Below are 25,164 nucleotides of genomic sequence, written 5' to 3'. Positions count from 1 at the left end.
GAAGAGTGCAACTGTACATAGCCTAGTAACAAGAAAGAACTCTAGTTTTATTTCTCACATGCTTTGCACAAGCTGGAAACAGACTGAAAGCGATTATATATGATCAGCTGACAAGAAGATAGCCTGGTACATAAATCCAGGGTGTTTCCCCATGTATTAGCCACCTTGCGCTACCACAACAAAATACCACAGACTAGGTGACTTAAACAAAAGAAACTGATTTTTCAGTTTTGGAGGCTAAAAGTCCAAGACCAAGGTATGACATGGTTGGATGGTAGTGAGGGCTAGCTTCCTGGCTTGTAGACAACCATCTTCTTGCAGTATCTTCACAAAGTAGAACTCTGGCATCCTTTCTTTTTAAGACACTATCCTATCATGATGCACCCTCATAACCTCATCTATCCCTAAATATCTCCGAAAGGTCCCATTTCAAAATACCATCACATTAGAGGTTAGGGGTTCGACATGTGAATTTCGAGAGGACATATTCAAGAACGGCATCTCACTTTCCACCAATCACTTATTGCACACCAGGGTTCTTACATGAAAATACCAATGTTTATTTATATAAATATAGACACATTTATTTTCAATATAACAATAACAAATAATTTCTCCCTGCTTTTAAGTTCTCATTTCTCTGGTTTCTTTTTTCCCATTAGCCTGTCTCAGGCTTGTTAGATTTTTCATCCCATGAATATCATATATCTTCATATGAAAACAATATGGTAATGAATCAATTGATTCACACACTTATGAGAGCTATCTTTATCCACGTGAAGACTCATTCTTCTTTTTTCACACCCACAATTTTCTGCAAGCTGGAAGTAGCATGCCGGTTTGCCCAGGAAATCTCATATGTGACAGTTCCAGTCCTAAGGGACAAACTCAAACTCATTCTTCCTGTGACCTTAAATCAGGCTCAAAGCCCCACCCACAAATATGGACACTGCAATTCTACTTTGTTGTATGTGACTAACAAAACAGCTTTAAATTACACTGGAAATAAAATATCAGTAGTTCTTACCAAATGGAGAGTGGTCTTCATGAAAAATGACTGATCCAATCAACTGAGCTTGCTACTGTGAAATTAAGACCTATGATAAGGTCACCCCGTCAGTTGGTTACAAATCATCTGATCAAAGTCACCAGTGACTTTTGCTCTTTGGCTTTCAAAGTGGGACACATCATCAAATGGTCCCATTTTTACAAAATTTATGTTATAGACAAATGAATTTTCCTATGCCTTGGTCTCTGCTACTTTGATAGCCTCACTCTGTGCTTTCACATATTTAGAACAAGCTTAGGCTTTTTCTTCAGAATGTGTATTCTGATGTCGAATCAGGGATGAACTCCGACTATATGCCTTCCCACATTTACTACATTCATATGGTTTCTCTGAAGAATGACTTCTTTGATGCCGAATAAGATCTGAGCCACTGCTAAATGCCTTCCCACATTCATTACATTCATAGGGTTTCTCTCCAGTATGACTCCTTTCATGTAGAATAAGCGACGTGCGTTGACTAAAGGCCTTCCCACATGTTTTGCATGTATATGGTTTTTCTCCAGTGTGAATTCTTTCATGTTGGGCAAGGTGGGCACTCTGACTGAAGGCCTTCCCACACTGATCACATTCATAGGGTCTATCTTCAGTATGAATTCTCTTATGCCGAGTAAGAGATATTCGGTGACTGAAGGCTTTTCCACATTCCTCACACTGATAGGGTTTTTCTCCAGTATGAATTCTCTGATGTTCAATAAGAAATGACTGACGGCCAAAAACCTTACTACATTTATTGCATTTGAAAGGTTTGTCTTCAGAATGAATGTTCTGATGTATTTTAAGGTTGGCAGTTCCAGAAAACATCTTTCCACATTCCTTACATTCAAACAGTTTCTTTTTCCTTGTATGAACTTTCTGATGTTGAATAAGGGATGAATGCCGATTACAGACCTTCTCACACTTACTGCATCTGTACAGTTTCTCTCCATTATGAATTCTTAGATGTAGAATAAGGGTTGAAAGCCGCCTGAAGACCTTCTCACATTTATCACATTTGTACGGTTTCTTTGACATGTGAATTCTCTGATGAAGCATAATGGATGAAATCCTATTAAAGGATTTTCCACATTCTCTGCATTTATAAGGATTCTCTAAATGGTGACTTTTCTGCTGTGGACTCTGACTTAAGGCCTTCTCACTTTCATGGGTTTTCTCTCCAGTATGATTTCTTTTATGTATAACAAGGGCTGATTTCTTATTGAAGCCTCGCCCACATTTATTACATTTATGTATTTTCTTTCCACTGTGAATTTTCTTATGAAGTAATAGAGATGACATTCGAATGAAGTCTTTCCCACACTTTCCACACTGGTGGATGTTATCAACAAAATTAATTTTCTGGCCCATGAGAGGTGGGCACTGACTCAAGGCCTTCCCACAGTCAAAGGTTTCCTTTCCATTATGAACTTTCCCATGTAGAATAAGAGATGTTCTTTGAATGAAGCTTTCTCCACATTTATCACATTCATAGCTTTTCCTTCCATTGTGAATTTTCTGATGAAGAATGAGGGATGAGATCTGTCTGAAAGCTTTTCTACAATTACTGCATTCATAAGGCTTCTCTCCAGTATGAGATTTCTGATGAAGTTTAAGAGATAAGCTTTGACCAAAGGTTTTCCCACAGTCATTGCATTTTAAAGATTTCTTCCCTGAATGCACCTTCCTGGGTTTTATTAGAACTGAATTCTTCTTGCAGCCTTTCTTTCCTGTGGAAACTTTCTGTGATGCAGAAACTGGTTTCTGATAGACGCTTTGCCCAGATTTGTTACACAGATCTGGAAGTAACTTCTTGGTCTCACATTTAGACCCTGAGTCTGAAAGACATCAAGAAATTCAGTATTTGTTTTCCTACGCTGGAAAAATGAAGCTTCTGTACAGTCATTATCAATGATAATAATAATACTAATACTCATCAAACATAGTAACAATGATGACAACTAAGACAATAACTTTTTGGTGTTTTATTATACTTTTAACAAATTATAGAAATATTTAATAATCAGAATTCACGAAATCTTGCAATTTGAAATGAATAAAGTGAAAGTTTTATTTGTAGGATAAATTCATACCATACACCAAATTAAACTCCATAGATTATTCATTGCATGAATGTTCTTTTATTATATTAGATGTCAGAAGATAAATTACAGACAGAAGGTAAATTAGTTGCCTGGGCTGGAGGTGGGAATAGGGATAAACTGTAAAAGGACATGAAGAGTTTTATTAGGGTGACAAAAATATTCTCAAACTAGATTATGGTGATGGTTATACAACTTGTTAAATTTATCAAAAAACACTGACTTATACACTTAAAATGGGTAAATTTTACAATATGTAAATTATGTCTCAGTGAAGTAAATTTTTTTTGTGAAGTTGTAAATTTTTAAATGTGTTCTTAAAATCAAATATTAAAAAACAAAAAAAACTGGATTTCTGGTTCCTCATGTAAGAAGCTTGGAAAGCACAGCTTCATCCTAACAAGTAAAAAGCTAAATAGACTGTAAAACTCACTCTTCTTGGATCTATAAGAGAGGAAAAAGTACAAACCACTGCCTCCAACCCAGCTGCTTCTAGCCATCCTGTCCCTCCTAGCAGGCAGGCGGGATGTGGATGGGCTGAGAAACTTATGATGTTCACACTCTAGAGGTAAAGGCACCCTAAAAGACTGAGCCCTAATCCTAGGACCACAGAATGCTTCCCATCCCAACATACCTCACCCACCACATCACTAAAGGGCTATTTACAACAGTTCTCTCTACCTGGTACATCACCTCTGGCCATTAAGAAAAAATTACAAGGTATATCAAAAGGCAAAACACACAATTTGAAGAGACAGAGCAAGCATCAAAACCAGACTCAGATATGGCAGGGATGCTGGAATCATCAGACCAGAAATTTAAAACTGATTAACATGTTAAGGGCTCTAATGGATAAAATATATAGCATATTAGAACAGATGGACAATGTAAGCAAAGAGATGGAAATCCTAAGAAAACAAAATGTTAGAGGCCAAAAACACTCTAACAGAAATAAAGAATGCCTTTGATGGGCTTATTAGTAGATTCAACATAGCTGAAGAAAGATTCTGTGAGCTAATTTATCAAAAGAATCCTTAAAAACCATAAAGCAAAGTAAATAAAAACTGGAAAAAAAAAAACAAAAAAACAAAAAACGACAACAACAACAACCCAGACCATCTGAAGACTGTGGGACAACTAAAAAAGAAGTAACAAATGTGTTATGAGAATCCCAGGATTAAAAAAAGAGAAATGAACAGAAGAAATATTTGAAGCAATAATGAATGAGAATTTCCCCCCAAATTACTGTCAGACAACAAACCATGATTCAAGATGCTCAGAGAATACCAAACAGGAAAAATGCTAAAAAACCTATACCCAGGCATGTCTTTTTCAAATTGCAGGAAATTAAAGATAATGAAAAATCCTGAAAGAAGGCAGAGGGCGAATAAAGACCTCACCTACAGAGGAACAATGAACTGCATCCAAAATAAAAGAGACCATGCAAGCAAGAGGAGTGGAGTGAAATATTTAAAATAGTGACAGAAGGAAACCACCAACCTAGAATTCTGTACCCTGTAAAAACAGCCTTCAAAAGTGAGAGAAAAGAAGACTTTCCCAGACAAAAAAATATTGAGGGAATGTGTGGCAAGTAGTCCTGCCTTGCAAGAGTGTTAAAAAAGGTCTGTGAGAAGAAAAATAATGCAAGTCAGAAACTTGGATCTACACAGAGAAGGGAAAAGCAATGAAGAAAGAATAAGTGAAGACAAAAAACCCCTTTATTTTTCTTACCCTTAATTGACCTAACAGTAACAGTTCATTCAAAATAACAGCAACAATGTATTCAATTATGTGTACTTTTGTATTTATCCTACCTATACACGTAAATATATACACACTTGCTTACATACATTTACATATAAATGAAGTGAATGACAGCAATGATACAGGTGATAGGAGGAAGGAATTAGCATTATTTTATTATAAGGTACTCACACTACTACCCATAAAGTGGTATATCTGAAAGTAGACCTGGATTAGCTGTAAACGTATAAATTCTAGGTCAACCACTTAAATATAGACTTATATATATATGCTATCAGATATATCTATATCTGATATGCTAAGGAAGGACAGAAAATGGAATCATAGAAATGCTCATTTAAAACCACGATAGGCAGGGGCGCCTGGGTGGCTCAGTCAGCTAAGCATCTGCCTTTGGCTCACGTCACAATCCCAGGTCCTGGGATCAAGCCCCTCGTCAGGCTCCCTGCTCAGTGGGGAGTCTGCTTATCCCTCTCCCCCTACTTGCACGCACTCTCTCTCTCAAATAAATAAATAAAATTTTTTAAAAATTAAATTAAATTAAAAAATAAAACCACAATAGGCAGAAAAAGAATGGAAGACAAAATCAGGAACAAAGAATAAAGACAATAAATAAAAATATTTATTATATATATAGCAGATAGCAATCCAACTGTATCAATAATCACTTTGAATGTCAACAGTCTAAACCAAGTAAAAGAGATTGAATTCAATTTGACTTAATTCAGAGTGAATTAAAAAACATGGTCCAACTGTGTGCTGCTTGTAAGAAACTCACTTTAGATATAAAAACACAGAGTAAAAGTAAATGAATGGAGAAAAATATACCATGCTAACACAAATCAAAAGAAAGTAGGAGTAGCTCTGTTAATTTTGGACGGAGCAGACTTAAAACCACAGAAAGTTATAAAGGGGGGGCATTATATAATGACAAATCAATTCTTCAGAAGACATAACAATTCTTAATGGGTATATGCCAAACAACAAAGCACCAAATTATAAGACACAAAAACTGATAAAACCATGAGGAGAAATATATGAACCCACTATCACAGTTAGGACACTTTAACATCCCTCTCTCATAAATGAACAGATCCAGGAAGCAGAAAAATCAATTAGTGGAACTCAACCATACCTTCACTGAACTGGATATAACTGACATCCATAGACTACTTCATGCAACAATAGCAGAAGTCACATTATTCTCAAGTTCACACAGAACATTCACCAAGATGGACCACACCCTGGGCCTTAAAACACACCTTAACAAATAACAGAAATGATGCAATGCTCTCAGACCACAGTGAAATTAAACTAGAAATCGGTAACAGAATAATCACTGGAAAATCCCTAACTACTTGGAGATTAAATAATAAATTTCTAAATAACACATGAAATCACAAAATAAATTTTTAAATATTTTGAACTAAATGAAAATAAAACACAGGGCGCCTGGGTAGCGCAGTCGTTAAGCGTCTGCCTTCGGCTCAGGGCGTGATCCCGGCGTTCCGGGATGGAGTCCCACATCGGGCTCCTCCGCTATGAGCCTGCTTCTTCCTCTCCCACTCCCCCTGCTTGTGTTCCCTCTCTCGCTGGCTGTCTCTCTGTCACATAAATAAATAAAATCTTAAAAAAAAAAATGAAAATAAAACACAACTTTGGGGCACCTGAGTGGCTCAGTTAATTGACCGTCTGCCTTCAGCTCAGGTCATGATCCCAGGGGTCCTGGGACTGAACCCCAGGTCAGGGTCCCCTGCTCAGCGGGGAGTCTGCTTCTAACTCTCCCTCTGCCATTCCCCCTGCTTGCGCTCTCTGGCTCTCTCTCTGTCAAATAAATAAATAAAATCTTTAACAAAAAAATAAATAAAACACAACTTATCAGAATTTGTGGGATGTAATGAAACCAGGGCTTATAGGGAAATTTGTACACTGTATGCATACATTAGAAAAGAACAAAGATCTAAAATCAGTAACCTAAGTTTCCCTCTTAGGAAACCAGAAAAAAAAGAGCAAATTAAATTCAAAATAAACAGAAGAAAATAATAATTACAACAGAAATCACTGAAAATGGGGTGCCTGGGTGGCTCAGTTGGTTAAGAGTCTGCGTTTGGCTCGGGTCATGCTCTCAGGGTCCTGGGATGGAGCCCCACATTGGGCTTCCTGCTCGGAGGGGAATCTGCTTCCCCTTCTCCCTCTGCTCCTTCCCCCTGCTCATGCTCACTCTCTCTCTCTCAAATAAGTAAATAAAAAAAATCTTAAAACAAAACCAAACCAGAAATCACTGAAATTGAAAACAAGAAATAGAAATACCACAAAACCAAAAGCTGGTTCTTTGAAAATCACTAAAATTGATAAGCTTCTAGCTAGGCTAAGAAAAAGAGAAAAGACACAAATTACTAATATCAGAAATGAAAGACAGGCCAGAAAAATACATTTCACGGAAATTAAAAGAATAGAGGAAAACTACGAACAACTTCTATGCCCACAAATTTGATAACCTCGATGAAAGAGACCACTTTGTTGAAAGAACAGTCTTCCAAAAGTCACACAAGAAGAAACAGACAATGTGAATAAGGTCTATCTAACCTTCCAAAACAGAAAGCACCAGGCCCAGATGCATCTGCTAGTGAATTCTACCAAAAATTTAAGGAAGAAATCTTGTACCAATTCCCCCCACCTTTTCCAGAGGGTAGAAACAGAGGGAATAGTTGCCAACTCATTATATGAAGCTACTATTAATACCAAAATCAGACAGACAACACAAGAAAACTACAGACCAATATCTCTGATGAGTATTCATCAGTTGATGAGTATGTGAAAATCCTACACAAAATACTAGCAAACTGAATGTAACAGCACATTAAAAGGATCACACACATGAGCAAGTGGGATTTACACCTGGAAAGCAAGGAAAGTTCAATATGGGAAAATCAATCACTGCTATACATCACATTAACAAAATAAAGAACAAAAACCACATGATGATCTCAACTGACGCAGAAAAAGCATCTGACAAAATTCAGTACCCTTCCTGGGCACCTTGGGTGGCTCAGTCGGTTAAGTCTCTGACTCTTGATTTCGGCTCAGGTCATGATCTCAGGGTCCTGGGATTGAGCCTCTCGTTGGGCTCTGCGCTCAGAGGGGAGTCTGCTTGAAATTCTCTCTCCTCTTCTCCCTCTGCCCCTCCCCCAACTCGTGCACACGTACACACACTCTCTCGCAAGTAAATAAAATCTTAAAAAAAAAATTCATTATCTTTTCATGATAAAAACACTCAACAGCCTAGGAATAAAAAAAAAAACTACGTCAATATAATAAAAGCCATAATTGAAAAGCCCACAGCAAATATCACAGTAAACATGTAATGATCCTAAGATCAGGAACAGGTCAAGGATGCTCACTCTCTCCACTGCTATTCAACACAGTACTGGAAATTTTAGCCAAAGTACTTTTTTAAAAAATAAAAAGCACTAAAAAAGGAAAAGAAGTGACAGATGACATGATCTTATATCTAGAAAACCCTTAAGATTCCACACGGACACAAAAAATGTTTGCACCAATAAACAAATCCAATCCAACAAAATGGCAGGATACAAAATCAACACTCACAAATCAGCTGTATTCCTCGGGCGCCTGGATGGCTCCAGTGGTTAAGCGTCTAACTATTGGTTTGGCTCATGTCATGATCTCAGGGTTGTGAGATCAAGTCCCAAGCTGGGCTCTGCGCTCAGCACACAGTCTGCTTGAGATTCTCTCCCTCTCCCTCTCCCTCCTCCACTGGTCCCCTCCCTGCTTGCACACACATGTTCGTTTTCAAATAAATAAATAAATCTTAAAAAAAAAAATCAGTTGCGTTCCTATACACTAACAATAACCACTCAGAAAGGAAAACAAGAAAACAATCCCATTTACTATAGCATCAGAAAGGATAAAATATTTAGGAATAAATTTAACCAAAAAGACAAGAAACTTACACACACAAAACTACAAAATACTGCTAAAAGTCATCAAAGAAGATACAGATAAGTGGAAAGATATCCTGTGCATGTGGATTGGAAGATCTGATAGTGTAAAATGTCCATACTACTCAAAGCGACCTACAGATTCATTGCAGTCCCTATCAAAATTCCAATGACAGTTTTTACAGAAATAGGAACAAAAAATCCTAAAATTTATATGGAATCTCAACAGACCCCAAATAGCCAATCTTGAAAAAAAAAAGAAAGTTAAAGGCCTCACATTTTCCTGATTTCAAAACATACTACAAAGCAACAGTAATTAAGACAGCATAGTAGTGGAAAAAAGACGAAGACCAATAGAACAGAATAGAAAGCCAAGAGATAAACTCTTGCATATCTAGTTGGATGATTGTCAACAAGGGAGCCAAGATTACTCAATGAGGAAAGGACCATCTCTTCCACAATCAGTGATGGGAAAACTGGATATCTACATGCAAAAGAATGATGATCTTGGGCCCTTACCTTACACCTTATACAAAAATTAACTCAAAACAGATTAAAGACCTAAACGTAAGACCTAAAATTATTGAACTCTTAGAAGAAAACAATGGGGGGAAGCTTCAGGATATTAGACTTGGCGCTGATTTCTCAGATATGACACCAAAAAGCATAGGCAACAAAACAAAACGAAAAAATAGACAGATGGGACTACGCCTGCGTGTCAAAAGAAACAATCAACAGTGTGAAAAGGCAACCCATGGAATAAGGGAAAATAATTACAAATCATCGATCAGATAAGGGACTGATACACAGAATATATAAAGAAATATAACTCATCAACAAATGACAATCCTTTTCTTTTTACAACACTGTTTTTAAAAACGGGCATAGGATTTGAATAGACACTTCTCCAAGGAAGATAGACAGATGGCCAATAAACACATGAAAAGATGCTCAACCTCAGTAATCATTAGGGAAATGCAAATAAAACCCACAATATCACCTCACACCCATAAGGATGGCCACTATCAAAAAATCAAAAATCACAAGTGTTGACAAGCAGTTGAAACACTTGCATACTACTGGTGGAAATGACAAATGGTGCAGCCACTATGGAAAACAGTATGGAGGTTCCCCAGATAATAAAAAACAGAGCTATCATATGATCCAGTAATCCCACCTCTGGGTACGTATCCAAAATACCTGAAATCAGGATCTTAAATGCATAGCTGTACTCCCATGTTCACTGCAGCATTACTCACAGTAGTCACGAAGCAGAACCACCCAAATATCCATTGATAAATGGATAAAGAAAATATGATACATACAATGAAATATTATGCAGCTTAAAAAAAAAAGAAAGAAAATCCTGTCACATGCTACAAAATGGATGAACCTCAAGGACATTATGCTCAAAGAAAAGGCCACTTACAAAAGGACAAATACTGTATAATTCCATTCAAAGTATCCATGGTAATCAAAATCAGACAAATACAAAGAAAGGTGCTTACCAAGGGCTAGGTGGAAGGGTGGAGGCAGAATTAGTGTTCAGTGAATACAGTTTCAAAGTTATTAGAAGATGGAAACGTTCTGGATATCTGTCGCACAACAATGTGAATATACTTAACTGTACATTTTTAAATGGTGAAGATGACAAATTAAATGTTATGAACTTTTCACAACTAAAAAAAAACCCAGGGGTGCCTGTCGGTTAAGAGTCCGACTCTTGATTTCAAGGTTATAAGTTCAAGCTCCATGTGGGGTTCCACGCTAGGTGTGGACCCTACTTAACAAACAAACAAAACAACAAAAAACCACTCACATGTAATTAAGTAAAAATAACCTAACCAAAGAGAAATCTATCAGAAAAGGAAATAAGTTCTTAAGTAGTCGTCAAAATGAACAGCTGTGGAAAATACTTTCTTTTTTTTAAAGACTGAAGAAAACGATGCAAGTTTGAACATTATCATCCGCAATGCTATCATGAGAGAAGGCAGAATATGCCGAGGCAGGGAATGTGATGGCATTCCAGGTGGGGATGAGGGCATTACGAGCTGACCTTCTGAGACCTGAATTTGGGGTTCAAACCCAGCTCTCTGCCACTTCCTAGCTGGGTTACCTTAGGAAAGTCACTGAACCTCTCTGATCTGTGGTTTCCTCATACATAAAACAGGAATAATCATCATACCTACCTTATAGGACCTGGAGGAATCTATACTTAGAAGCATGTCTCGTACCTAGGAAGCGTTTATTAAATGGTGGTTATTCTCCTTCTGGGGGCTCACACACAAGAGACTAGAATTTTCTTCCCAGGCCTGGGGCCTTTAAGGTATGGAAACTGGCAGTTTGCAAACATCTTCAAGAGGTTGCCCTTACAAACAATGGCAACATATAAGCCTTGGTTCTCTGTCACTCACCCACGCCCCGGCGTTTCCTCGCTGGCTCCACCATCCAAGGTGCTTTCCCTTTCTCCAACAAGGTGATCACATTTGGCCTCCGAAAGGAAAGTCCTGCATTCGGGAAAAACATCAGAACTGAGCATGACATGGGTGCCAGAGATGTCAGAGCCAAGACGCCTGTCAACAGGAATGGGGGTTTGAGCACAAAGGGAACACAAAAGATATGAAGGGCAGGTGGAGGGGAGGATGAAAGTTCAGCTACAGCAAGCAGAATTGCTCATTTCTAGCTCTACAAAGCCAATTATTCTCTTGAAAAATCAGACCAGAAACTCCTGGGGCTGGATATTAAACTACTGCCTTTCAGCTCTCAATCCCAATCATCTCTGATCTGTTGTGTGCAGGGGCTGGGCCTCTGCAAACTACACTTCTTCACCAGAAGCTCCCTGTCAGCATCCACCAACAGGGGCTTTGCTGGGTTTGACTCTGCTTCTTTTCTTCCCTACATTCTCAGAACTAGCCTCATCCTGACCCTTCATGAGTGTAAACGGATGAATGAACACACCTCTCTTCCCTTCCTCTAAGTCCTAAAAACCCCAAACTCTTCCCTTTGCATCCCTAGCCCAAGGATGGTAGCTGTATCCTGCAGTTACCATCTCTGCATTACCTCTGTCCACTATTTACCTTCTAACCATACCTGTTAAGTAGATTCCTCAAACCAATCAGGTGTCCTTAAAAGGTTACATATACAGTTACTATATGATAGCAATTCCACTCCTAGGGATATACCCAGAAGAAATGAAAACACACGTCCACACAAAAACTCGTACATTAATGTTCACAGCAACACATTCAAAATAGCCAGAGTGAAAAACTGCCCAAATACCCACCAACCGACGAATGGATAAACAAAATGTGGAATACTATTGGCCATGAAAAGGAAGGGGGTACTGATACATGCCACAATGTAGACGAACCTCAAAAACATTATGTTAAGTGAAGGAAGCCAGACACAAAGGACCACATAGGTATGGTTCCATTTCTATGAAAGGCCAAGAATGGGCAAATTCACAGAGACAGAAACCAGATTAGTGTTTGCCTAATCTGGAGGGATTAGTGAGCAAAGGGAAATGAAGACTGATTGTTAATGGATATGGGGTTTCTTCTGGGGTAATGAAAATGTTCTAAAACTGACTGGTGATGGATCTACAACTCTGTGCATACATTAAAAACCATTAAATTATATACTTTGTATGCAAAGTATGTGAATTATACATCACTAAAGCTGTTAAAAAACAAAACAAAACTGCAGCGGCTTCTGTTTTCCTAACTAGATTAATTTATGTCCCACAGTGGGTGGGTTGTGGATTATGGGGTGGAGAGAGCCTTACCGAGAGAGACCAGGTTCTGGTAGTTCTCCAACATGACATCTTCATACAGATCCTTCTGAATGGGGCTCAGCCATTCCCACTCCTCCTGGGAGAAGTAGATGGCCAAATCCCCAAACGTCACTGGCACCTGAAACAGAAAATCCCATGTCCTTTCACCACAGGCTTATGCTTCCATATGGCTGGAGACAATGACGAACTTGTCCCAAATATGGGAGATCCATGGTGCCAGGAATCTATTCAGGAAACATTTGAGGTTCTGAGGCCAAGAGGAGCAGATGTATTAAATAAAATAAATACAACACAATACAATATGGCATAGCTATTATTAAAAACTATGTCCCATAAGCGCCTGGGTGGCACAGCGGTTAAGCATCTGCCTTCGGCTCAGGGCGTGATCCCGGCGTTATGGGATCGAGCCCCACATTAGGCTCCTCCACTGTGAGCCTGCTTCTTCCTCTCCTACTCCCCCTGCTTGTGTTCCCTCTCTCGCTGGCTGTCTCTATCTCTGTCAAAAAAATAAATAAAATCTTAAAAAAAAAAAAAAAAACAACTATGTCCCGTAAAAAGCAGTATCAACTTGGATTTATTGGGCACTGACAAAGCATTTTTCTAAGCACCCTACTCATGTTAGCCAGTGACTGGGGCACTGCTGAGAGAATCACAGCGATGTTACAGATCAGAAAATGGGAGGCCCAGAGGCAGGAGGGTGACTTATGAAAGGTTCACAACTAGTGAATGGAGGTGCTGGAGTTCAATCTGGGCAGTCTGGCTTCTGATTCATGCCCCTAACCACATACTCTCTAAAGAGCACATGACTGAACTACACAGGGCTAAAGGTTCTTTGTAGATGTAACCAAGATTACTGATCACATGACCTTAAATAGGGAGATTATTCTGGATTATCTAGGTGGATGATGTAATCACAGGAGCCCATAACAGTAGGGAAATTTTCTCCAGCTGGAAGAGGAGAGTGTAAAGGGAAGTCAGAGAGATCTGAAGCCTAACTCGACCTGTTACTGCTGGCTTGCAGATGGAAGGGGGCCACGTGGAAAGCAGAAGAAACTGAGTATGCTAATAAACAATGAGTTCTGAAGAGCCTCAGATGTGACCACACAGCCAGCCAACAGCCTTTTTCAGCCTTGTGAGACCCAATGCAGAGGACCCAGTCAAGCTGCACTGTACCTGATCTCTGACCCACGAGCCGTGAGCCATAAACATGTGCTGTTTGGAGCAGCCAAGCTTGTGGAAATTTGTTACAGCAGCAAGACGGACGCATAACTTAGAGGGCAAAAGTGTCTGTTACAGAATCACATTCAAAATGTTTATTTTAGAAAATCATTTCATCATCTGAAGTGGTAAAGCATGTTTTATAACAGAAGGTTGACTCACTGGCCTGGTTCCAACAAACCCAATGTGAATACAAGGTTATGTGGAGTCTCTTAAACTCAGAGAGATTTCCTCCTTGTATGGGCTATACAAGTAAAAACAAAGTGACGTTAACAGATTAACTCTAGAGCACAACCTTGAATCCTCCTCTGCCTGAGCAGATCCCGCCTGGGCACTCACGTCTACCTTGAGGAATCATGGTGGCTCTCCTCTTCCGTCTAGGGAGCAGCCCAGGCAAGCACCCTGGAAATGCTAAACAAATAGGTGAATGGCCATGTGCACAGTGAGAAAAAAGGAGAGGAGGGTGCTGAGTGGTTACGTGGGTTGCTGGAGCTCTTCCCACGCTCCTACCCTCCATGGTGATAGGAGGAAACAGAGACTAGATCTTGGATGGGATTCTGTCAGGCAAGAAGGAAAACAAATGACCCATGTCTTAGAAGATGGGACCTCCCCACAAGAACAATCACTATTTACCTTGGACTTGGACTTCCCTCGTGCAGCAGGCATCCTTTCCTCCCCCTTGAGGGTCCGCATTTGGAGAAGGACAGAGTGCAGAGAAGGCGGGGCTGTGGGAGAAGAGAAGTCATGAGGATGACAGGGCCTTTTCCGCAGTCCCAGAGTCTCTAGGATAAGAATCCCCTGGTCCCTCACCCTGGTCACACATGCACATGCATGCACACATATACACAGGTACACGGACACACATGGCAGGAAGTCAGATTATCTTCTGCAGCATTCTTGCCCCTTCTCAAGGTCGGGAAGGGGCAAGGGCCAATGCTATCTGTTCCCAAGATTACAGAAGGCTCCAGATCAGGAGGCAAATGAGACATGAAGACATCTATCCATCCATTTGACAAGCATTTGTTGAGTGTCTACTATGTGCCAGGCACTGTCCCAGGTGCTGGGGAAAGAGCAGAGTTAGAGCAGAGAAGTACCAGCTCCCCTGTACCTTACATTCCAACAGGGATGGCAAGTTCATGAACAGAGTGTTAGCTGAGATCCTTGCATTAAAAAAAAAAAGACCAGAGCAGGGGTGGAGTGATGGGATGGTTAAGGGAAGCCTCTCAGAGGATGCCACACTGAGTGTAGGTTTGAATGTAGTGCAAGTGTGAGGCATTTGGATGCTGGGGAAGAGCATTCTGGGTAGAGGTACAAAAGGTGCAAAGGCCCTGCAGCAGGTGCGTATTTGGTGTGTCGAGGGAAGTCAATGGCGTGTTGAAGCAGAATGAGTGAGGTGGGGAGAGGCAGTCTGTGAGATGGCTGAGTTCGGGAGGGGCCACATCATGAAGGGGGTTGTGAGCAGTTTGGAACTGATCCTAAGTGTGATAAGACATCATTGAGGGAGCAGGAGTCTGAGGAGTGGCACATCCGACTGAACATTTAACAAAACTTGTTGGGTGGTTATGTGGTGAATAAACTGTGTATGCTGGTGAGAGGTGGAGGGGATGCAAGAGCTGAAGAGGCAATTCACTAGGCAGGTATGTGTAAACCCAGCAGGGAGATTCGGTGGGATGGATTAGGCCCCTCTATCACTGAGTCACTCTGTACCCATGCTGTTCTACATGCATGCCATTAGCTACTGGTAACAACTGAGTTCTGGAAATAAGGCTACTGCAACCGAGGGCTTAATGTTATTTAGTTTCAATTAATTTATTACTAAAGTCTTAATAAAATAATATTTAAATCAATGACTTAAAATTAATCTAAAATTAAAAATTAATTAAATTAAAAATTAAAAACTGATCCTCGATTTAGTTACTATTAAACTTTGAAGAATGTCTGAAACAACTGGGTGTGTGAATCTACTTTTCAATGATAAGTTTTATGAAATTTAAATATAGATGAAGGGGCACCTGGGTGGCTCAGTCAAGTGTTTGCCTTCGGCTCAGGGGTCCTAGGACTGAGTCCTGCATCTCCCTCTCCCTCAGCCTCTCCCCCTGCTTGTGCTGTCAATAAATAAATAAAATCTTTAAAAATAAATAAATACAGATCAAATAATAAGCTATCTGAGTTGAAGTGTACTGCATGTGTAAAACACAGATTTCAAAGACTTAGTATTAAAAAAATGCAAAATATCTCACTGATAATTGTTTATATTGATCACAAGTTGATGTTTAGGATATACTAAGTTAAATAAATTGTGCTAAAATTAACTGTAATGGTTGTTTCTTTTCAATTCTTTTTTTCAACGTGGCTGCTGGAAAATTTAAAATCTGTCTTGCGTTACATTTCCACAGGACAACACTGCTCTGTACTAGAGTCTATACCCTTCTATTGCCCCATTTTCTTCATAGCACAACCTGCCTCCCTAGAACAACTTGTTTATGTTTGTGTTTATGGGGGGACAATCCCCCCCACCCCGACTCGGGCCCCATGAGAGCAAGCACTTTGACTGTTTTCGTTCGCTGCCCTCCTAGGAGCTGAGAATGTGCCTGGCACAGGGCAGTGCTCAAGAAATACTTGTTGGCTGAATCAATGAACATCCAGAATGCTTCCTGGCACGCTGAAATTGGGGTGGAGTGTAACCATTTAATGCCAACATCATCTTACACAGAACACTTCTGCCAGCAGCACTCCAAGCTCTCTAAGCTTGTCTTTTGGAGAAGGCCAGGGTCCAGAAAAGGCAGAAATGGGAGTATACTTTATATATCCCCTTTTTGAAAAATTTGAAATCTGGAGAAAAGAACAATATAAAACACCTGATGACTTTTCCACCAAATGTTAACATTTTCCTTTTTTTCTGAAATCATTTCAAAGTTATAAACATGATCGAAGTTCATGCCTAAATGCTCCAGCACATACCTCTAAAGAATGCCATCAATATACTCCAGTGCCAACAACAGTGAATATGTCATAAAAATTTTTTGGTGATTTTTCTATGAAAAAGGTACAGCAGTATACAGTCTGGAAAATGGAAATATGAATGTTTCTCTCTACAGATTTTTTTTCCTCCCTTAAGGGTGGAGTTAGGGAGAATAAATGAAACCAAGGCCATAATTAAGTTCCGAGTTTGGTAACGGGTATGTTTTGATTCAAAATGCAAGTCATAAGATGACCCCGTACGGTTTAAAGGAACCCAGCCAAAAGAACATTTAGTTTATAACACGCTTCTCTCTTTACAAAGAGAAAAGCAGTAGTAAACAATAGTAATAATACTAAGATTAATACTAAAATGAATAAATACCGAGTACTTAAACATGCTAGGTATCACTTTATGAAGCTTACCATTTAATTCTCACTCCTACCCTGGTGGGGCAGGTACTCTCACTGACACTATTTCCAGATGAGGAAAGTGAAGCACAGAGAAGTACGGATCACTTGCTCAAGGTCATAGGGCAGGAAAAGTGGCAAAACCAGGATTCAAGCTGAGGTTGACCCAAATATCCTGCTAACCCTCTGGGTCAGAGAAAAGGGCTGTGTTAAACACATCACTCTGAGGGCACCTGGGTGGCTCAGTCCCTTAAGCATCTGATTCTTGATTTCACCTCAGGTCATGATCTCAGGGTCCTGAGATGAAGCGGCACTTCAGGCTCCACTCACCCGGGGGTCTGTTTGAGATTTTCTCCCTCCTCCTCTGCCCCTCCCCTTGCTCTTTCATACTCACTCTCTTAAATAAATAAATCTTTAAAAAATAAGTAAACACATCACTCTGGAGTCAGACCACCTGGGTGTGATGACTGTTTTCATTAGCTGTGTTACCATGGGCAGATTACTTAACCTCTCTGCCATTTCCCTCCCCTGTTATATGAGAATACAGAACTACTGGAATTGTCATGAGGATTAACACAAGTTGAACTCAGGTCCTACATCTCTCTCCTTCGTCATGCAGCCCTCCTTGCCAGTCCCAGAATGTACTACCACAGCCCTGCCTCAGTTCCTCACTCCTTTCGCTCCATGCTCCAATCTCACTTCTCTGCCAGTCTCACCCTAACTCTTCTAATAACACTGCAACCTGCCTCCCACCCTCCTATCACTCTCAGTCTTCCTTGTCCAACCTTGACTTCTTTTCTCCATAGCTCTCGTTGCTAATGTGCTACATCTGAGAGAATAAAAAAGGGGTATATTGGTCTCTGCCCCCCTCCTTGGTAGCAAAGAACCCCTAAAACCCTTGTAAATTCTTAAGTGATAAGAACACTAAAAATGTCTCTTGTTCTAATGAGGTGACTCTGGGTGGGCTCCTGGACAGGGCATGGTCACCAGAAAGACCAAGCCATGAGTAGAAGCATGAAATTTTCAGCCTCATCCTACCATCTTCAAGGAGAGGGGCTACAAGAATTAATGACTGATCATGCTTACAAGAGGAAGCCTCCATAAAATCCCTATAGTACGGGGTTTGGAGAGTTTCCAGGCTGGTAAACACATCCACACTGGGAGGGTAGCACACCCCAATTCCACAGGAACAGAAGCTCCTGCACTTGGTATCCTCCTAGGCCTCATCTATGTAGCTCACCTATGTAGCTCTTCATCTGGCTGTTCATCTGTACCCTTTATCATAGCCTCTAATACACTGGCAAATGTGTTTCCCTGACTTCTATGCGTTGCTCTAGCAAATCAGTTGAACCAGAGGAGAGGGTCATGGGAACTTCTGATTTGTAGCCAAGTTGGACAGAAGTTGTAGGTAGCCTGTGGACCTACTGTTGTGATTGGTCTGTGAAGTGGAGGGGCAGTCTCATGGGACTGAGTCCTAAACCTGTGGGATCTGGCACTATCTCCAGGGAGATAGGGTTAGAACTGAGTTAAATTGTAGGATACCCAGCTGGTGTTGCAAAATTGCCTGATGAGGGAAAAACCCCACACACCTGGTGTTAGAACCACATTGCTGCAGCAATGGCAGAGTAAAGGACACACACAGGGGAAGACTGAATCCTTCCCAAAATACTATGTAACTTGTTTATTCTGTCTGGTGCTACAGTCTGTCTCCTCCCACATTAAGTACACACACCAAGTGCTCTGGACCCGTGCCTTCACTTCTTCAAGGAGCTGTCCCGGCCCTATCAGGTAGGGAAGGGGGGGTCCTCTTCAACCTGGGTGCAGTCCACTGTGTGGGATACTAAAATCATGGTCAGTGCTCAGGTAAGGGTAACTGTATTTACCATTATTATTGTTGTTAGGGTGGGGCCAGTGCTGCGGGCTGTGAGTCTAGGAAAGGCTGAGTCACTGTGCTGTCCACTTGCTCTGGGGAAGTGCTCAGGTGTGCGTGTTAAATATGCTCATGCCCGGGTGACATCAACCACTTCCTCGGCTAATAAGTACAAGAATGAGGACTGTACTAGATACTTTTTTTTTTTAAGATTTTATTTATTTGAGACAGAGAGGGGGAGAGAGAGAATGAGTGGGGGGGGGGAGCAGAAGGAGAGGGAGAAGCAGACTCCCCACTGAGCAAGGAGCACGATGCGGGGCTCGATCCTAGCACCCTGAGATCATGACCTGAGCCGAAGGCAGACGCTTAACCAACTAAGCCACCGAGGCACCCCTGCACTAGATATTTTAAGTGAATCACATGATCTCCTTTCATCTTTAGAGCAAACTGACCATCTGTGGTTAGGATTTTCCATTCTGAGGACGAAAAAAGGAACCTCAACATGGGCCTGTTGTCACAAAGCTTTAACTAATGGCACCTAGGTCTGAGCCCCTATCAACATGCAGCACAATCTGCCCTCTTGATGTGAGACAGGAGTCTATATAGGAAATACCTCCACTGTCCTCTCTGGCAGCGTTTAGGACACATCCGTATGGCACCATAGTTACGAGACATTTACCTTTGTTATATCAGAATGGCCACAGGACTTGGGGAGATTTGCAGTACAGCACATTAAGGCTGAAGAGTTGTGGCTCAGTGACCAACCAAGTTGGCTGGCCTTTCATTCTGTGACTGTGCTGAGCAAGGCTTCCCTCATGCAGAAAGTGGAGACAAAGGGGCCTACCCAGAGTCCGAAGATGCCTGAATTCTCCCTGCATTAGACTCCAGGGTAGGGTTATGCTCAGTGATCTGTAGCACCTGCCAATTTCCATGCTGTAAACAATCCCACGAGGGCCCCACTGTAAGTTACAAACTCATGCCATTGAGCATAGAACTGGGGAATGGTGTACACAACAGACTGGTGATCTAGTGTGAGCCAGCCCAGCACTCCACTGCCACACAGTCTCTGAGAACAAAGCTGTATTCTTTGCCTGGAGTTCTCGTACTTGTAGCTAATATCCCCAAACTGTAGAGGTTATTCATTGTGGCAAGGCTTGTAGGAAGAGGCAGTATGATTCCACAGTGAAGGGCATGAGCCTGGAGGCTGTCTGGGTTCGACTTCTAACTCTGCTATCCTTCTCTGGGTGAACTCTCATGTCCTCTCTAGGCCTCGGCTTCCTCAACTGGCAAATGGGGCAAGTAACAATGACTCCACAGGGCTGTGTGGAAAATTAAATGAATGAAAACATGTAACACGCTTAGAGCAGTGCCAGTGCTTACCAAATATAAGTTATCAAGAGACAGGAGATAACCAAAATGCCCATAGATAGGTAAATGGCTAAGTGATTGTTATGTACACATGATGGGACACCATGTCGATCTTAAAAGGAACAAAGCAACACTCCGTCAGTGCTTCTTCAGTGGGGGCACTGGCAATGTGTGGAAACATTTTTGCTTTCACAGTTAGGGCAGGAGGGGATGCCACCTGGTGTGTAGAGACCATGGATAATGCTAAACATCCTACCATAGTTAGGGCAGCCCCTCCCCCCCCATATACACAACCCTAAACAAAAAATTATCTGGCCCGAAGTATCCACAATGCAAAGAATGGTCTAGATACAGAAACATCTCCAGATCCCTTTGTTATCGGGAATGCTCCTTCCCAAACCAGGTTATTCACCTCACAGCCTCCCTAGGGACATCTCCATCCTCGAAGACCCTGTACTCCTGGTCTCCCCTCCTACACCCCACTACTGCCCTCCCAGGACCCTGACTAGAAAATTCCGAACCTGAGCTCCAGCCTAGACTTCACGGTAATTTTATATGTTGACCTGAAACCTTTACTCTGGGCTCAACTTTACTTTTCTTCCTGTGGATTTTGCTCTCTAGGTAGGTGTGCGATCCTTGGGGTCATTATTTAATAATTAAGCACTCACTTCTATGTTGCTTACTTGTGTCAGGCACCGTTCTACTTAATACTCGCCAAAAGCCTAGGATCGGTATTACTATCATCCCCGTTTGGGGAGCGAAAGAAGGGGCAGTGAATTTCAGAAACCCCTCTCGAAGTCCCGCGACTAATGAGTGATGGAACCTGGAGTTCGAGTCTGCTCTGCGACGCTGGTTAGAAAGGAGAGGAGCAGCCCTCCGCATCCACAGGTCCCAGAGGCCAGGGTGGGCCTTGCTCTCCCTTCAGATAACACACTAAGGCAGGCTGCGCTCCTGGGAGCACTGCTGCTCCACTGGGGGAGGTCGGACCTTCATCTCAAGTTCTGAGATGGAAACTCCCCCAGCCTTCACCACCACGCTCCTACCTCCCAGGAACCTGACCCAGCATTACGACCCACGGCACCGACAACTCTGCGCTGGTGTCTCCCCGGTGTCACCCGCTTACTTCTCCCGCGCTGGGGTGCCCGCCCTCCCTCCCTGTCTCTCAGCGGGGCGGGCAGCCCGCGCAGCCGCTCAGAACCCTCCAGCCGGCAAAAGAGACGCCAGCGCAGCAGGAGCAGACACGCTCGCTGGGTCGCACAATCACCCAGTGCAATCCCACGGCCGTCCCACAGCCGTCCCACACGGTGAGCACCGGCCCCACGGGCCCGAGGCGCACACACGAATGCGCTCCACCAACAGAAGCCTCAGTGCCGCCTGCGCACGCCCGCTGCCAGCGCCCACAAGCATCCGCTCCCTCTTCCCACACGCCCCGCGCCGCACAGGGAACTACACGGTCCTGGGACACGCGCCCGTCCCCACACCTGCCGCCCGTCTCACACACAGCACGCGACGCCACCACGCGTCCCAAACAGTCCAGGCCTTCACGGCACACGCAGCCCGGGGCCCGCAGCCCGAGCCCCGTCTCAAGACCCCGCCCTACATCACCACCCCGGGACCCGCACCGCCCCCGGCCCACGACTCTGTGACGCCTCACGACCCTGCACCGCCCCCGGACCCACGACCCCGCGCTGCCCCACGACCCCGCACCGCCTCAAGCCCGCGCTTTGCCTCATTGCACCGCCCCCGACCCACGACCCCGCACCTCACTACCCCGCACCGCCCCCGGCCCACGACTCCGCACACCCCCAAGACCCCGCGCCGCCTCACGGCCTCGCACCGCCCCCAGCCCACGACCCCGCACTACGTCACCACCGCGGGACCCCGCGCCTCAAGACCCCTCGCTGCACGACCTCGCACCGCCCCCGGCCCACGACTCCGCGCCGCCTCACGACCCCACGTAGCCGCATAACCCCACCATCTCACAGACACTCACATTCGCCTCAGTCCTCAGGGGCCGCGTCCCGGCTGCGCCCACTCCAACAGCTGCGCAGCGCAGCGCCCCACGCCCCCCGCGCCTGCGCACTCTCCTCCGTAACCCCAGGCACACCCGCCGGCCCCGCCCCCTCACACGAGCAACACGTAGACGGGCCACCGCCCCGCCCCCTGGGCGTCCTAAAGAGCGCCCGACCCCGCCCCTAAACAAAGCCACGCGGCGCGCACGCGCTCACTCACCTCTCCCGGGACCTTTCCGAAAGCAGGGCCTGAGCCTCGCTCCCCCGCCGCCCACGCAAGACACGGACTAAAACACTCTCGCGCAATCAGAGCCCTCCTTGGGGCGCCGCCGTGCGCGCCACGCCAGGCTCCGCCCCCGCCCCATCCCAGGCGGCGCTCAGTGCCGCGCGCACGCACAGACCGTACTATGCGGTCGGGGGGCCCTCTCCTGCTAAGTCACGCAGATGCACTCAGGCGCTGTCTTTCCGCGATCCATTGAACCAAACCCAGCCTCCGTGGCTGGCGGCCCTCATTACGTGCATACCCGCAGATTCCCGTCCGGGGGGCTTCCGGACCTAGCACCCTCCCCTTTGCACTCTAGGCCTCAGCAGTACTGGGATTCGGGCTCACCGCGGATGCTGCCGCACGCACTCGCGCGTGCGCACTGCGAGCTCAGTCGGCCATTTCTGGGAGCCTTCGGGCCGCCGTGCGGTGCGGCCCTGGAGGGCCAGGCCCAAAACGTGCGATTGAGGGACCCCGGCCTGCGCTGGCAGAGATCTGTCAGGCCCGTCGTCGAAATGACCCGGAGAGGGACGGAAGGATGCTGCTCCAGGCCAGCAGTGGACTCTCACTGGCGCCTACGTAGAACGAAGAACGCCAGGGTCCTTTGCGTGGCGCGTTCCCGGCCCGCAGCCTACATTTCCCAGCAGCCCCTGCAGCGCGTGGTGACGTAGCGGCGGGGGCGCGGCGACGGCGCCCGAGGCGGGGAGCGCCGGTGGTAGTGATTCCTGAGAGGTGTGCGGTGTGGAGCCGCCCCTGCCACCTGGGCGTCTGCGTACGTGAGGCCCAGGTTGTGTCGTTGTGTGTGTGTTGTGGGGCCTGTGTTTGTGATCGTGTTGTTTTGCGTGTGAGGGGAAACCCTGGTTTTGAGTGTGTATGGTCCGAAGGTGTGCAGACCCTGCCTGCTTTTGCACAACGGCAGAGTAGCTGACACGAATTTGTATGGCCCACAGAACCCAAACTACCATCTGACCCTGGATCCCCGTTTTTGTGGTTGTGGGGTGTGTGCGTGTGTGTGTGTAGGGAACCCCAGAAGATACACGTGTGTGCGCACAGGAACTGCCGTTTGTGCGAGCGTATGCGTGTGTAAGTGTGTTGCGGCCCTGTGTGTGTGTGTGTGTGTGTGTGTGTGAGAAAACGCTGTTGGTGACTGCGTGTGTAGGCTCCGTTTTTGCGTTTTTATTCCCTTTGCAATGTGTGGATTTTCTCTCCACCATCAAACAGTTCTCTGACACCAGCGGGTGTCCTACCACTCAACCTGATTCTGACACCATCTCGCTGGGGCAACTCAGATGCCCTCAGTCAAGAGCCCAGTGGCCAGGACTGCCCACCCCCTATGGCAGACGCCAATTCCCAGTCCGCCGGTCAGACCGCTCCCTGGGTTTGATTAGTACGCTAAGAGCGGTCCACAGAACTCGGAGGACTGTTTTACTTACTGGATCACCAGTTGTTCGAGTGGCCAGATGAAGTTCAACGGCCAGATGAAGTATCTGGGAAGGGGCGCCCAGCTTCCACTCTTCCAGGACCTCCACGTGTTCGCCAGCCTGGAAATCTCTCAGCCTCCTCCCGTTTTGGATGGAGGCTTCTTTACGTAGGCATGACCCATCAAACCATTGGCCATTGGTGACTGAATTCAATTTCCAGCGCCTCTCCCCTCCACAGAGGTGGGGGTGGGACTGAAAGTTCTTACCCTCTACTCACTTGGTTGGTTCCCCTGGCAACCAGCCCCCACCTTAGGAGTCCCTTGTCCCTCCCTCCCCCCCCACCCCCTACATTCCAGTTCCTCAACATAACAAAAGATCCCCTTCACTCTCTCACCCCTTAGGAAATTCCAAGGGTTTGGGGAGTTCAGTGCCAGGAAGGGGCAAACAAATACACATTTCTTATTCTAAAGCACGAAATTGCAGCATGTGTGGGGGAAACCCAGGGTTTGTGGTTCTGCTGGTGTGATTCTATGAATATTCGAATGAGTTCCTGGGGCTGGATATTGAGTAAATGTGTAAGGGACTAATTTTTGGGTTCCCAATTGTGAGAGGAGGTGGTGGTAATAATCAAAATAGCAGTTAACAGGTATTATTATTAAGACTTTTACTACCACCACCACTGCTAGCAGGTAGCACATCGCAGTTCCTGGTCAAAAGTGTCATTTCCGCTTAGGGTTTTTTGTTTTGTTTTAAGATTTTATTTATTTGAGAGAGAGAGAGAGTACATGAATGGGGTGGAGGAGGGCAGGGGGAGAGAGAGATGGAGAGAGAGGGAGAAGCAGACTCCCCACTAGCAGGGAGCCCAATGCAGGACTTGATCCCAGGACCCCAGGATCCTGAGATCACGACCTAAGGCGAAGGCAGATAGATACTCAACCCACTGAGCCACCCAGGCGTCCCTACACTTAAGGTTTTATTTAA

The 25,164-nt window shown here is 44.2% G+C and overlaps 1 protein-coding gene across 2 annotated transcripts; it reads right to left on the bottom strand.

Annotated features, from left to right (window-relative positions):
* Positions 1–744: 744 nt before the first annotated feature.
* On the bottom strand, positions 745–23,357 carry ZNF667 (zinc finger protein 667). 2 transcript variants are annotated; one of them, XM_008709938.2, is made up of 5 exons: positions 23,111–23,357; positions 14,515–14,606; positions 12,655–12,781; positions 11,285–11,377; positions 745–2,880 (listed from the first exon to the last, which is right to left on the bottom strand). In XM_008709938.2, the coding sequence occupies exons 2-5, from the start codon at positions 14,572–14,574 to the stop codon at positions 1,304–1,306; spliced, it is 1,857 nt and encodes a 618-aa protein (XP_008708160.1). In that variant the 5' UTR covers positions 14,575–14,606; positions 23,111–23,357; the 3' UTR covers positions 745–1,303. The 2 variants fall into 2 exon arrangements, with proteins under 2 accessions (XP_008708160.1, XP_040489673.1); XM_040633739.1 differs by lacking the exon at positions 23,111–23,357 and adding an exon at positions 22,482–22,573.
* Positions 23,358–25,164: the final 1,807 nt, after the last annotated feature.

The sequence above is a fragment of the Ursus maritimus genome, unplaced genomic scaffold (genome assembly GCF_017311325.1).
Source record: "Ursus maritimus isolate PB19 unplaced genomic scaffold, ASM1731132v1 scaffold_19, whole genome shotgun sequence".
Lineage (NCBI taxonomy): Eukaryota > Metazoa > Chordata > Mammalia > Carnivora > Ursidae > Ursus > Ursus maritimus.
The sequence above is the reverse complement of the archived record's forward strand: the minus strand, read 5'-3'. Positions and strand labels throughout refer to the sequence as shown.